The following is a 13,197-nucleotide window of genomic DNA, read 5'->3' as shown; positions in this document are numbered from 1 at the left end:
AAGAGTTCATCACCCAGACAAGGTGCGTTAGCCAGGCGGTCCTGGTGGTTAATGTCCAGGTCAGAGACTCTCAGCCATGCCAAACGTCGCATGGCCACCGCCATGGCAGATGCGCGAGAGGTCAGCTCAAATGAGTCGTAGATGGAGCGAACCATGAATTTCCTGAGTTGGAGGAGGCTGGAAATATGTTGCTGGAAAAGAGGGACCTTACGTTCAGGAAGGTATTTCTGTAAGGAGGAGAGCTGTTGCACCAGATGCTTCATATAGAAGGAGAAGTGGAAGGTGTAGTTGTTGGCTCTATTGGCTAGCATGGCATTTTGGAAAAGGCGCTTACCAAATTTATCCATGGTTTTTCCCTCTCTGCCAGGAGGGGTGGAGGCATATACACTGGAACCCTGAGACTTTTTCAAAGTAGATTCCACCAGGAGGGATTCGTGGGGCAATTGAGGTTTGTCAAACCCTGGGATTGGAATAACCCGGTACAAGCTATCCAATTTGCGAGGGGCCCCGGGAACAGTGAAGGGAGTCTCCCAGTTTTTATAGAAAGTTTCCCATAAGATGTCGTGGACGGTCAACTTTAGAAATTCCTTGGGAGATTGCTCAAAGTCTAGGGCAGCGATGGCGAACCTATGGCACGCGTGCCAACTGTGGCACGCGAAGGTCTTGCAGCTGGCACGCGCAGGGCCGCCATCAGGGCAGTACTACCAGGGGAGAGAGCTGAACAGGGACGATGGGGGACCCGCAGGGTTAAATATAACTCGAGCCGCGAGGCTCGTCTTCTACTCCGACTGCCCTGCCACTCACACAGCCGATCGGAAATCTTCCCCGACGTCAGCGCTGACATCGGAGGGAGGGCTTAAGCAAAGCCCGCCCTCCGATGTCAGCGCTGAAGTCGGGGAAGATTTCCGATCTGCTATGTGTGCGCGGCGGGACAGGCAGGAAATAGAAGACAAGCCTACGCGGCTCGAGCTACATTTTGCTGAGAAAGTTGCTAAGATGGGCTGGGAGACAAACGGGGAACACAAAAGGGGGAGGGAGTGCGTTTTGGACACAAGGCATGAACTTGGGAGAAAGGAAGGGAGGGAAAGAGATGCTGAGGTGGGGGAGGGAATGGGTTTTTGAACACAGAAGGCATGAACTTGGGAGAGAGGAAAGGAGGGAAAGAGATGCTGAGGTGGGGGAGGGAATGGGTTTTTGGACACAGAAGGCATGGACTTGGGAGAGAGGAAGGGAGGGAAAGAGATGCTGAGGTGGGGGAGGGAATGGGTTTTTGGACACAGAAGGCATGGACTTGGGAGAGAGGAAGGGAGGGAAAGATGCTGAGGTGGGGGAGGGAATGGGTTTTTGGACACAGAAAGCATGAACTTGGGAGAGAGGAAAGGAGGGAAAGAGATGCTGAGGTGGGGGAGGGAATGGGTTTTTGGACACAGAAAGCATGAACTTGGGAGAGAGGAAAGGAGGGAAAGAGATGCTGAGGTGGGGGAGGGAATGGGTTTTTGGACACAGAAAGCATGAACTTGGGAGAGAGGAAGGGAGGGAAAGAGATGCTGAGGTGGGGGATGGAATGGGTTTTTGGACACAGAAAGCATGAACTTGGGAGAGAGGAAAGGAGGGAAAGAGATGCTGAGGTGGGGGAGGGAATGGGTTTTGCACACAGAAGGCATGGACTTGGGAGAGAGGAAGGGAGGGAAAGAGATGCTGAGGTGGGGGAGGGAATGTGTTTTTGGACACAGAAGGCAAGGACTTGGGAGAGAGGAAGGGAGGGAAAGAGATGGTTGTGTACACAGGGAATAGAAGAAAGGAGAATTTTTGGTCATAGGGAGGGAGTGAGGTACAGACAGTGGCATACCAAGGTGGGGGTGGGGGCGGTCTGCCCCGGTTTTACGCCCCAAGGGGGTGCACAGCTGGCCACCCTCCAGTGTTCTCCCTAGGCTGGCAAACTGCATCTCTTTAGCCACTTGAGTGCCACCGCCGCCATTGGGAACAGGCCGGTGCCAAGTTCTCCTTGCTTTTCCCTGTGGGGCCGACCAACTCTCGCCACCCGCGTCAATTCTGATGTCGGAGAGGACGTTCTGGGCCAGCCAATCGCTGCCTGGCTGGCCCAGAACGTCCTCTCCGATGTTAGAATTGACGTCGAGTGGCGAGAGTTGGTCGGCCCCGTGGGGAAGAGAAGCAGGGCGAACTCGGCGCCGGCCTGTTCCCGATAGCGGCAGTGGCAGCCTATTCCCCAGTGGCGGTGGCAGCATTTTCCCAATGGTGGTGGCATAGGGGAGGGCAAGGAGAAACAAAGAAAGGGGGGGACAGGGAGCCAAAAAAAAAAAAAGAAAGAGGGCTGGGTGAAACAAGGAAAAATGGGGCACGGAGAGAGAGAGAAAGACAGACATACAGAATGAAAGGGGGTATGGAGAGAGAGAAAAAGAAAGAAGGGGGCAGGGTGAAACAAAGAAAAAGTTTGGGGAGGGAATGAGGTCTGGAGGAGAGAAAGCATACAGGAGGCTGAAAAAAGGGAAGAAATATTGGATGCACAGTCAGAAGAATAAAGTGCAACCAGAGACTGATGAAATTACCTAAGGTAGGAAAATGATTTTATTTTCAATTTAGTGATCAAAATGTGTCCGTTTTGAGAATTTATATATGCTGTCTATATTTTGCACTATGGCCCCCTTTTACTAAACCGCAATAGCGTTTTTTAGCGCAGGGAGCCTATGAGCTTCAAGAGCAGCGTGGGGCATTCAGCGCAGGTCCCTGCGCTAAAAACCGCTATCGTGGTTTAGTAAAAAGGGAGGGGGAATATTTGTCTATTTTTGTATAGTTGTTACTGAGGTGACATTGCATAAAGACATCTGCCTTGACCTCTTTGAAAACCCGCGGAACATAAATGATAATTAACATTTTCTCTGCGTACAGCGTGCTTTGTGTTTTTAAAATTTTATTGTTGGTAGATCATTTTGACTTGGCCACAAAGGTAAGGGGAAGGGAGGGGAGCTGCTGAAAGAGTCTACCTTGACGTGGTTGCAGGCTTACAAATCTTTTGGTCAAAGAGTGCGGCGACAGAGAAAAGTATGTGTGTATTCGGCCCATGAATGAAATCATTAAAACATTATAAATTGCCAATAAATTGAAATGAAAACCAAAGGATTGTGAATCAAATTGATTCTCTGACAATACAAAGATTCCAACCTTTAAAAATGATGTTACATAGTTCAGGCAACTTTATAAAGAGTTTTTAGATACTAAAATCTTGTTATTAAGGTTTAATTGACGTGCTGGCACTTTGAGGAAATTCTTTGGTTTTGTGCAGCAGTTTGGGCACTCGGGCTCGAAAAGTTTCAAGTTTCAAGTTTATTAGGATTTTATATACCGCCTATCAAGGTTATCTAAGTGGTTTTTACAATCAGGTACTCAAGCATTTTCCCTATCTGTCCCGGTGGGCTCACAATCTATCTAACGTACCTGGGGCTATGGAGGATTAAGTGACTTGCCCAGGGTCACAAGGAGCAGCGTGGGGTTTGAACCCACAACCCCAGGGTGCTGAGGCTGTAGATCCAACCACTGCGCCACACACTCCTAGTGTTAGCCATCACTGGTCTAGGGCATCGAGGAAAGCCTGAGACTTTTTAGAGTCGGACTCTAAGGGGATGGAAAGAGCTGCTGCCATCTCCCTAAGGAATTTAGAAAAAGAGGATTGTTCTGGTTTTGAGGCGGTATCGGTCATGGAGGGTTCTTCGTCGGTTGACGAAGCGTCCTCTTCGGTACCGTGCGGGGAGTCTTCCCACAAGTCTGGGTCTCTAACGTCAGGGTGTGCACGTTTGGACATCGGTGTGGAAGGCTCGGCATGGCGGGTCTTTGAGAGAGATTTGCCTGAGTACACCGAGGCGGTACCGGGAGAGGAAGACCGATGTCGTTCCTGGGACCGGGAAGGGTCGGCAGCAGTACGGGTATGCACTGTAGGTGTTTCAGCCAAGAGCACCGGCATGGAGGTATTAATCGGTACCGAGGGGGGTCGACACCGATGGGACAGTGCGAGGCTCAGACCAGTCCCGTACCGGAAGGTGCGGTGCCAGCAACGCCGGCAACAGTTGTTGGAGTTGTTGCTGGAGCTGCTCCGGTAATTGGTTTTGAAGTATGGCCGCGATGCGGTCATCCAGGGGGGGCACCGGTACCGCTTTTTTCTTCTTCGGTACCATAGATGCCGCTCTACGCTCCGGCGATGAGGAGGCCGATGATGAGGCACTCACCGATATCGGAGCGGAGCGTTTGCGGGGTCGGTGCGGTGCCGGGAGGGCCGGTGTCGCAACCGTGGCAGGAGGGCGCTCAAGGGAAGTGGAAGGCTTCTTAGCCGGCTTACCTGGGCCCAACGACCCCGAAGAAGGGTCAGGTGGTGTCGACGTCGTGGGTGCCGACTTTTGTGGTGCCGTCGACGTCGCAGCAGGTTCCATGGCAGATCCGGTACCGAATAAAAGATTTTGCTGGATCTGCCTGTTTTTTAATGTGCGCTTTTTAAGCGTAGCACAGCGGGTGCAAGAGTCAGCCCGATGCTCTAGACCCAGGCACTGCAGGCACCAATTGTGCGGGTCGGTGAGAGAGATCGGGCGTGCACACCGCTGGCACTTCTTAAAGCCCGGTTGAGGGGGCATGAAGGGAAACATGGCCTCCGCAAAATCGAATCCGGAGGCCTGTATGGTGGCAACAGGCCCCGCCGGGGCCAGCCTGAAAAAATAAAGAAAAGTGGACGAGGTTTTTTTTTTTTTTTTGTAAGTAAAAATAGGGAATCCGAAAGGAAAAATTAGAAGAAAAACGAAAAATTACGCGAGCGGGAAGGCAGAAACTAGCTTTTCAACAGCCGTTGAAAGCACATGCGTCTTCTTTGCTCCGCGGAAACGAAGAAACTGGGGACCACGCTCTCCTCCGTCGGACTGGGGACCACGCTCTCCTCCGTCGGGCGGGAAGGCACTCGCGCATGCGCGATGCGGCCAACTAGAACTTTCTAGTTAAAAAGGTCCGTACCGGGGCTCCATCGGTGACATCACCCATGCGTTAAGAATATGCTGCCTGCTTGTCCTGGGATAATAAATATATACGTATGTGAGAGAACTTTAAAAGCTGAGAGACCAGATGTCACAAGGACTGGTTTGAGAATCACCAATTCTATGTAACAGAGAGAATCCACTGATGCTCCTTTACAGACTTTTGCATTGGGAGTCACTTTTTTTAAACAACAACAATGTAAAATCACTTCAAACTGCAGATTAAAATGCTATCTCTACTAGCTTGAATACTGAAAAGTTAAAAATAATTTCTATACAAATTACTGTTCACTCAGTTTTCTTGGCTGAATGAGATCCCCCTCAAGAAGGGCTTCATTTAAGACACACCTTCAAATCTTCTGGTATTTACTAACAAGTTAGAACCTGCAATACTGCAAGTGCAATTCAATTATCTAGGACACAATTCCGGTCCTCAACAGCCACAGGCAGGCCAAGTTTTCATGGTATCCACAATAACTATGCATTACAAAATGCACGGGACCATTACTAAATTATGGCTTCAATTAATTATATCAAACACAAATCAAAAAAGACAAAAAAAAACAACAAACCCCCACTGAAAAATCAAAAATGATAAACAACAAAAATGTGGGGTGAAATAACTTATTACCAAAGATCATAAATAATTCATTAATCAATACAATAAGATTTTGCATTAAGGTTGGTGAGTGGTGATTGACCGGCGATTGATAAATTAATCCCCCGAATGGATCAGCTTAGGCTGCCCTATAGAGAGTTGGGGAATGAATTTCTGAGGTCTCACCCCACATGAGTTTTATATTTTGAATGAAAGCACAGCCTTACCACTCTTTTCAGTATTGATTAATGAATTATTTATGATCTTTGGCACTAGTTATTTCACACCACATTTTTGTTGTTTTTCAATTAATTATATCAATTATAAACAAAGAAGCCCCCAGAAATGCTTACATCAATATTTTATCATTTTATTAATTAACATTTTTTCTTAAATACTTGTAAATAATTGCTTCACTGTTAATTTCAACATCACATTGACAGCCCTTCTCTTCCACCATACCATCAACAAACATATACATAAAACATTGTCACATATTTTTCCAAATCATTAGCCAACGGCTTTTCTCAAAAATCTTCAAATGTTCATGCACAATGATTCTATCATCCTCATAACAGTTCATCAAACGCCACACTCATGCAAGAGGATCCATCGATTGTTAAGTTGATACACAACAGATCTTCAGCAGTCATGCCCAACACAGGACTGTAGCGTCTTCAGAAGCTGTGACCAGGAAGGGCTCCCATAACTCTTACAATAACTTGTAAACTGTAGCAACAATCAGAGTAAGACCTCCAAAAACATTGTACTCTCTCTCTGAGATGACTAACCAACTTCTCCAGAAGTTGGTCCTCACTGCCACTTTTCCAGAAGTTCCGTTTTGGAGGTCTTACTCTGACTGTTGCCACAGTTTACAAATTATTGTAAGAGTTATGGGAGCCCTTCCTGGTCACAGCTCCTGAAGATGCTACAGTCCTGTGTCAGGCATGACTACTGAAGATCTGTTGTGTATGAACTTAACAATCGATGGATTCTCTTGCATGAGTGTGGCATTTGATGAACTGTTATCATTATGCACGAACGTAATCATTGTGCACGAACGTTTGAAGATTTTTGAGAAAAGCCATTAGCTGGTGGTTTGGAAAAAGATATGACAATGTTTTATGTATATGTTTATTGATGGTATGGGGGAAGGGAAGGGCTGTCAAATGTGATGTTGAAATTGACTATTTATAGTGAAGCAATTATTTACAAGTATTTAAGAAAAAAATTTTAATTAATAAAATTATAAAATATTGATGTAAGTATTTCTGGTGGCTTATTTGTTTATAATCAATAAATATGCACGAGATAGATTTGCATCTCAAGGAGGCAGTGCATGCAAATCCATCTCATACATATTCATTGTGGATATCCTGGAAACCTGACCTGCTTGTGGCTCTCAAGGACTGGAACTGCCTACCCCTGATCTAGGAGTATACATGAGAAAAGGTAACACTGTTTTGATTGTTACAATGCTAGGTAAAAACAAGTAAGTAAATTAAAATCTGAGAAGAGTTGGGAAGAGAACAGAGTGACTCGTGCCATATGGATGAAAATCAGGAAGTACAGAGCATATGACACCATAGTCAACATTTATTTTATTTCACTTTATTTTTGGAGCATTGAAGTAAAACAAGAAAAATATACATAGATGCATAGGATCTATAGAGCAGCACAAATTTTATTTTACAGCGCCTGTGTTTGGTGATAAAAAAATCACAGGAAGAGAAGTGGCTGGAGAGCCCTGGTTAAAATAAGTAAGAGCACATTAAGCGTGAAAGAATGTACTAGTCTACAAACATCTGCAAAGATTTCACATACTTGATATATTTAAAAATCCCACCTTGTTGTCCAGCCATGGCTGGCTGCTCCTTTTGTTAGACTACTTCTGTTTTCAGAAAGACCTGGACTCTTTTCTAGCTCTTCCAGCTGCAGAGTCAGTTTCTTATTCATTAGCTCCAAGTCACTTTTTGCTATTCGTAGCTTCTCTGTAGTTTCAGTTTCCTGTTATTATTAATAGTTTTTATGGGTAAATATGCTAAACCTGGTTTATTAAGTTCTCACCTATTACAATTTTTTTGAAATATAACTATAGGAGATTGGAAGACTAGGGGCTCCTTTTATCAAGCCGCGCTAGCGGGATTAAGGCGCGCGGGATTAAGGGGGTTACATCACGTTAACCCCCGCGCTGGCTAAAAACTACCGCCTGCTCAAGAGGAGGCGGTAGCGGCTAGTGCGGCCGGTGGTTTAGCGTGCGTTAAACTGCTAGCACGGCTTGATAAAAGGAGCCCCAGGTGTCCAAATGGCAGATGAAATTTAGGGCTCCTTTTACTAAGGTGTGCTAGCGGTTTTACGCACGCCTCCATAGAGCTTGCGTTAGTATTTTTCATTTAACGCATGGTTAGCGCACACTAATCTTTAGCCCACACTAAAAACGCTAGCGCACCTTAGTAAAAGGAGCCCTCAAGGCTCCTTTTACGAAGCCACATTAGCGGCTTTATTGCACGCAACTTTTTGCGCGTGCTAACCCCCGTGCTAGCCAAAAAACTACCGCCTGCTCAAGAGGAGGTGGTAGCGGCTGGCAAATTAGCACGCGCTATTACGCGTGTTAAACCGCTAACGCGGCTTCGTAAAAGGAGCCCTTAATGTAGACAAATGCAAAGCGATGAACATTGGGAAGAATAACTCAAATCATAGTTACCAGATGTTAGGGTTCACCTGGGGGGTTATCGTAGACAATACACTGAAACATTCCACTCAATGTGCAAGTGGCCAAAAAAGTGAATGGGATACTATGAATTATTAGAAAAGGGATGGTAAACAAGGCTAAAAATGCCTCTATCGTAAGCCTGAAGTCATTATGCCATTGTATAGATCCATGGTGAGGCCCCACCTGGAATACTGTGTGCAATTCTGGAGGCCGCATTACCGTAAGGATGTGCTGAGACTGGAGTCGGGCCAGAGAATGGCCACCCAGATGGTCTCGGGACTCAAGGATCTCCCGTACGAGGAACGGCTGGATAAGTTGCAGCTGTACTCACTCGAGGAATGCAGAGAGAGGGGTGACATGATCGAGACATTCAAGTATCTCACGGGCCGCATCGAGGTGGAAGAAGATATCTTCTTTTTCAAGGGTCCCGCAGCAACAAGGGGGCATTCGTGGAAAATCAGGGGCGGGAAACTGCACGGGGACACCAGGAAATTCTTTTTCACTGAAAGGGTGGTTGATCGCTGGAATAGTCTTCCACTTCAGGTTATTGAGGCCAGCAGCGTGCCTGATTTTAAGGCCAAATGGGATAGACATGTGGGATCTATTCACAGAGAAAGGTAGGGGAGGGTCATTGGGGTGGGCAGACTAGATGGGCCGTGGCCCTTATCTGCCGTCTATTTCTATGTTTCTATCGCTCTATGGTGTGACCTCACCTTGAGTATTGCATTCAGTGAACTATGCCGGTCTGGAGAGACACTAAAGAAGCTGCTCTTAGCTGTACCCTTTTCCTCCACCGCTAATTCTAGACTTCGTTCCTTTCATCCAGCTGCCCCCTATGCCTGGAATAAATTACCTGAGTTTCTCCGCCAAGCCCCTTCCCTTCCCTTGTTTAAAAGCAGACTGAAAATCCACCTTTTTGATATAGCCTTCGATCCATAACCCTACTCCCCTCCATATGATGTCTGGTGCAGTACTCTGAGAGACCCCCCAGGAAAGAGATTTGGGAGTACAGTGGTGCCTCGCATAACGAACGCCTCGCACAGCGAACGCTGCGCACAACGAACTTCATGTCTTGCTTCCTACAACGAACTTCGTTTCACACAACGAAGTCGCCCGAGCTGCATCCTTCCGCGCAGGCACTGCGCTTAACTGCCCTCTCTCCGCCTGGCTCCCTGTGCAGTGGCGCTACATATTTTAAACCCCCCTGCCGCCGCTGCTGCATATTTTTAAGCCTCTGCCGCCACCGCATATTTTTAAACCTCCCCCCGCCGCCACATATTTTTTTAAAAAAGCCACCACTGCTGCAACTTTAATCTCACCCGCTCACTCGTAACTGGTGGTCTAGCAAATTTCCCAGCCAGAAGCGCAGAGATCAAGAGCAAGCCTTCTGTGCTACTGCCTGGGCCTGCGCTGATCTCTGAATGGCTGCAGTCAGCTCTCGCGGGACTCACAAGAACTAACAGCAGCCATTCGGAGATCGGCATGGGCCCACACAGGCGTGCAGAGGAATTGCTCCTGATCTCTGCGCTTCTGGCCTGTACGCCACTGGCTGGGAAAGATGGGAGGAATTAAAAAAGGTACCGAGGGGGGATGATTAAAAAGGTACTGGGGAGTATGTGGGGGGTGATTATAATACACAGCAAGGATCAACAAAACCCCTGTCTCCCCTCCCCTTCACATATATCCCCTCTACTATCAAGAAAATTGAATAAGCCAAATTATTATAGAATGCTACACAGAAATATCATGCTAACAGAATACCACAGTCACACATAGCAGGAATAGGGTTAGGGTAGTGCAACTAGGGCAACTGTCCCCCCTGGTCAAAGAGAGCCGTAAGCCTCTGCCTGGACTTTGCAGTCCCCAGTTGTGTCTAACACCAGCTCTAACAAGATAAATTTATCTTTTTTTATGTCATCTTAGCATATTTTATGCTACAGAACGAATTATTTTTTTTAACATGTATTGTTATGGGAAAACGCGTTTCACATAACGAACTTTTCGCATAACAAACTTGCTCCTGGAACCAATTAAGTTTGTTGTGTGAGGCACCACTGTACTTGTAGACAGGTCAATGAAGCCATCTGTGCAATGTGCAGCAGCAGCATAAAGGGCAAACAGAATGCTAGGAATGATCAAGAAGGGGATCACAAACAGATCTGAGAAGGTTATCATGCCGCTGTACTGGGCCATGGTGTGCCCCCACCTGGAATACTGCGTCCAACACTGATCACAGTACATTAAAAAGGACATAGTACTGCTCGAAAGGTTCCAGAGAAGAGCGACAAAATTGGTTAAGGGGCTGGGGGAATTGCCGTACATCGAGAGGCTAGAGAAACTGGGCCTCTTCTCCCTTGAAGAGAGGAGATCGAGAGGGGACATGATCGAAACATTCAAGATATTGAAGGGAATTGACTTAGTAGAAATAGAGAGATTGTTCACCCTCTCCAAGGTGAAGAGAATGAGAGGGCATTCGCTAAAGTTAAAAGGGGATAGAGTCTGTACAAACGTAAGGAAGTTCTTCACCCAGAGTGGTAGAAATCTGGAACGCTATTCCAGAGGCTGTTATAGGGGAGAGCACCCTCCAAAGATTCAAGAAAACATAGTAACATAGTAGATGACAGCAGATAAAGACCCAAATGGTCCATCCAGTCTGCCCAACCTGATTCAATTTAAATTTTTTTCTTCTTGGCTATTTCTGGGCAAGAACCCAAAGCTCTACCTGGTACTGTGCTTGGGTTCCAACTGCCGAAATCTCCGTTAAAACCTACTCCAGCCCATCAACACCCTCCCAGACTCTGAAGCCCTCTCCAGCCTATCATCCCCCAAACAGCCATATACAGACTGTGCAAGTCTGACCAGTACTGGCATTAGTTCAATATTTAATATTATTTTCTGATAAGTTAGATAAGTTCCTGCTGGACCAGAACATACGCAGGTAAGGCTAGACTCAAATAGGGCACTGGTCTTTGACCTAAGGGCTGCCGCGTGAGCGGACTGCTGGGCATGATGGACCACTGGTATGACTCAGCAGCGGAAATTCTTATGTTCTTATGCCATATAGTAAAAAGGGACATACAAGGGCTAAACTATGATATTTGTATATTTAAAACAGTTGAATTATAGAAGTCCTACTTTTTTCAGCTCCTTTCGCAACCTCTCATTTTCAGCAACCAGTTTTTCTATGCCTTTGGCTTTGGCTTCGTATCGCGTACTCAGTTGGCCTCCCATGTGATGCTTTAACTTCTCCATCTCTAGCTAAGAAATCAGAAGATGAACAAATGTTACTATAAAACCTTTCAGTTAAGATTAGCATTAGTTCACACAATATTGATGGATAACTTGTTCAGTAGAGCAGTGTTCTTCAACCTTTTTACACTTATGGACCGGCAGAAATAAAAGATTTATTTTGTGGACTAGCATCGGTCCACAGACCAGCGGTTGAAGAACACTGGGCTAAGTCATGGGCCAGACCCTGCCCATCTCTACCCAATCTCCACCCCAGCCCCTACCCCCATAGTCCTAATTGTAACACTATTTTTTCCATTCATATATACACACAATATAATCTTATTAACAATGCATCGATCGCACCACGGATCGGCAGCTAAAGAACACAGTTTTAGGCCTGATGCACATGCCGGCCCTGTGGACCTGCAGGAAATTTCTGTGGACCGGCACTGGTCCATGGACTGGTAGTTGAAGAACACTGTACTAGAGGAACTGCACATGGTGGTAAACAACAGACTATAATGATAAATAGAATTCTTTAACTTAATGTACTCTTTAGGAACATCCTAGCTTTGCCAATTTAAAGTCAAATTTGCTCTCGGAACATGTATAATTCTAAATATGGCTCCTGAAATGGAACATAATCATTTTCTATGGTTTGAGAGTTTGCTATCAGATGTTATGCATTATGCTGCCATATAGAGGTTCTGAAGAAGCTTGAAATGTTCCTGCATTAGGAATAATCTGTTCTTGGAGTGTGCCTGTCATATTAACAATTTTTTTCCTTGGAGCACGATACTTTAAAAAGAAATTGTAGCTTTGTTGTGAGAACTCATACTTTAAGTTATACACTTCTCGGAAGCTTTAAGAAAGGATGCATAACTTTGGAGTTGTCATTACTTGAAATGCCTGTCTTAAATGATGCTAGATTTCACATTAGGGTTCACCACCAAGGACACAAATTTAGATGTCACGGTGGATGATACATTAAAATCTTCTGATCAATGTGTAGTAGTGATAAAAAAAAAAAGCAAACACAATGTTAGGAATTATTAGGAAAGGAATAGAGAATAATTCAAAGAGCTTATTGCTGTCTAGACCCTTTACATATTGCAGTCATTGCCATCTGAATTTCAAGAACTGCTTTATAATGGGATTATGTATCATTTTTCACAAGGAACTTATCCAGCTAATCTTTGTGAAATTATTGACCCTATTATTAAAAATCAGAAAGAGTCCAGTCCTATTATATCAAACTATAGACCGATGGCCATCCAGAAAATGACTCAATTGTACTGTAACTAGATCTCCCATTAATTTAGCAAAAAATGGGATGAAGTTATCATATTCTACACCAGGGGTGTCCAACCTTTTGGCTTCCCTGGGCCACATTGGCTGAAAAAAATGTTTCTGGGGCCGCCCAAACGCTGCAGCAAGACAGAGGAGGGAGCCGGCAAGATGGTAAACACCCAGGGGCAGCAGAGGAAAACACTGCATCGCCTTCGACCGGGGCCACACAAAATACTTCATGGGGCCGCATGTGGCCCATAGGCCGCAGGTTGGACACCCCTGTTCTACACTATTCACAATATGACTTTGGGCCTACATTTAGTGCAGAAACAGAATTA

The 13,197-nt window shown here is 45.8% G+C and overlaps 1 protein-coding gene across 2 annotated transcripts in view; it reads right to left on the bottom strand.

Moving 5' to 3' along the window:
* CEP290 (centrosomal protein 290) overlaps positions 1-13,197 on the bottom strand; it is a 283,184-nt gene that overhangs the window by 36,436 nt on the left and 233,551 nt on the right. For both annotated transcript variants that reach the window (XM_033953471.1, XM_033953470.1), the window contains exons 47-48: positions 11,474-11,596; positions 7,472-7,632 (exon numbers count right to left, since the gene is read on the bottom strand). In XM_033953471.1, coding sequence (XP_033809362.1) covers positions 7,472-7,632; positions 11,474-11,596 — 284 coding nt within the window. The remainder of the gene's footprint in view (positions 1-7,471; positions 7,633-11,473; positions 11,597-13,197) is intronic.

Source organism: Geotrypetes seraphini, chromosome 7 (genome assembly GCF_902459505.1).
Source record: "Geotrypetes seraphini chromosome 7, aGeoSer1.1, whole genome shotgun sequence".
NCBI lineage: Eukaryota > Metazoa > Chordata > Amphibia > Gymnophiona > Dermophiidae > Geotrypetes > Geotrypetes seraphini.
Note: the sequence above shows the minus strand (reverse complement) of the source record. Positions and strands in the feature narration are given on the sequence as shown.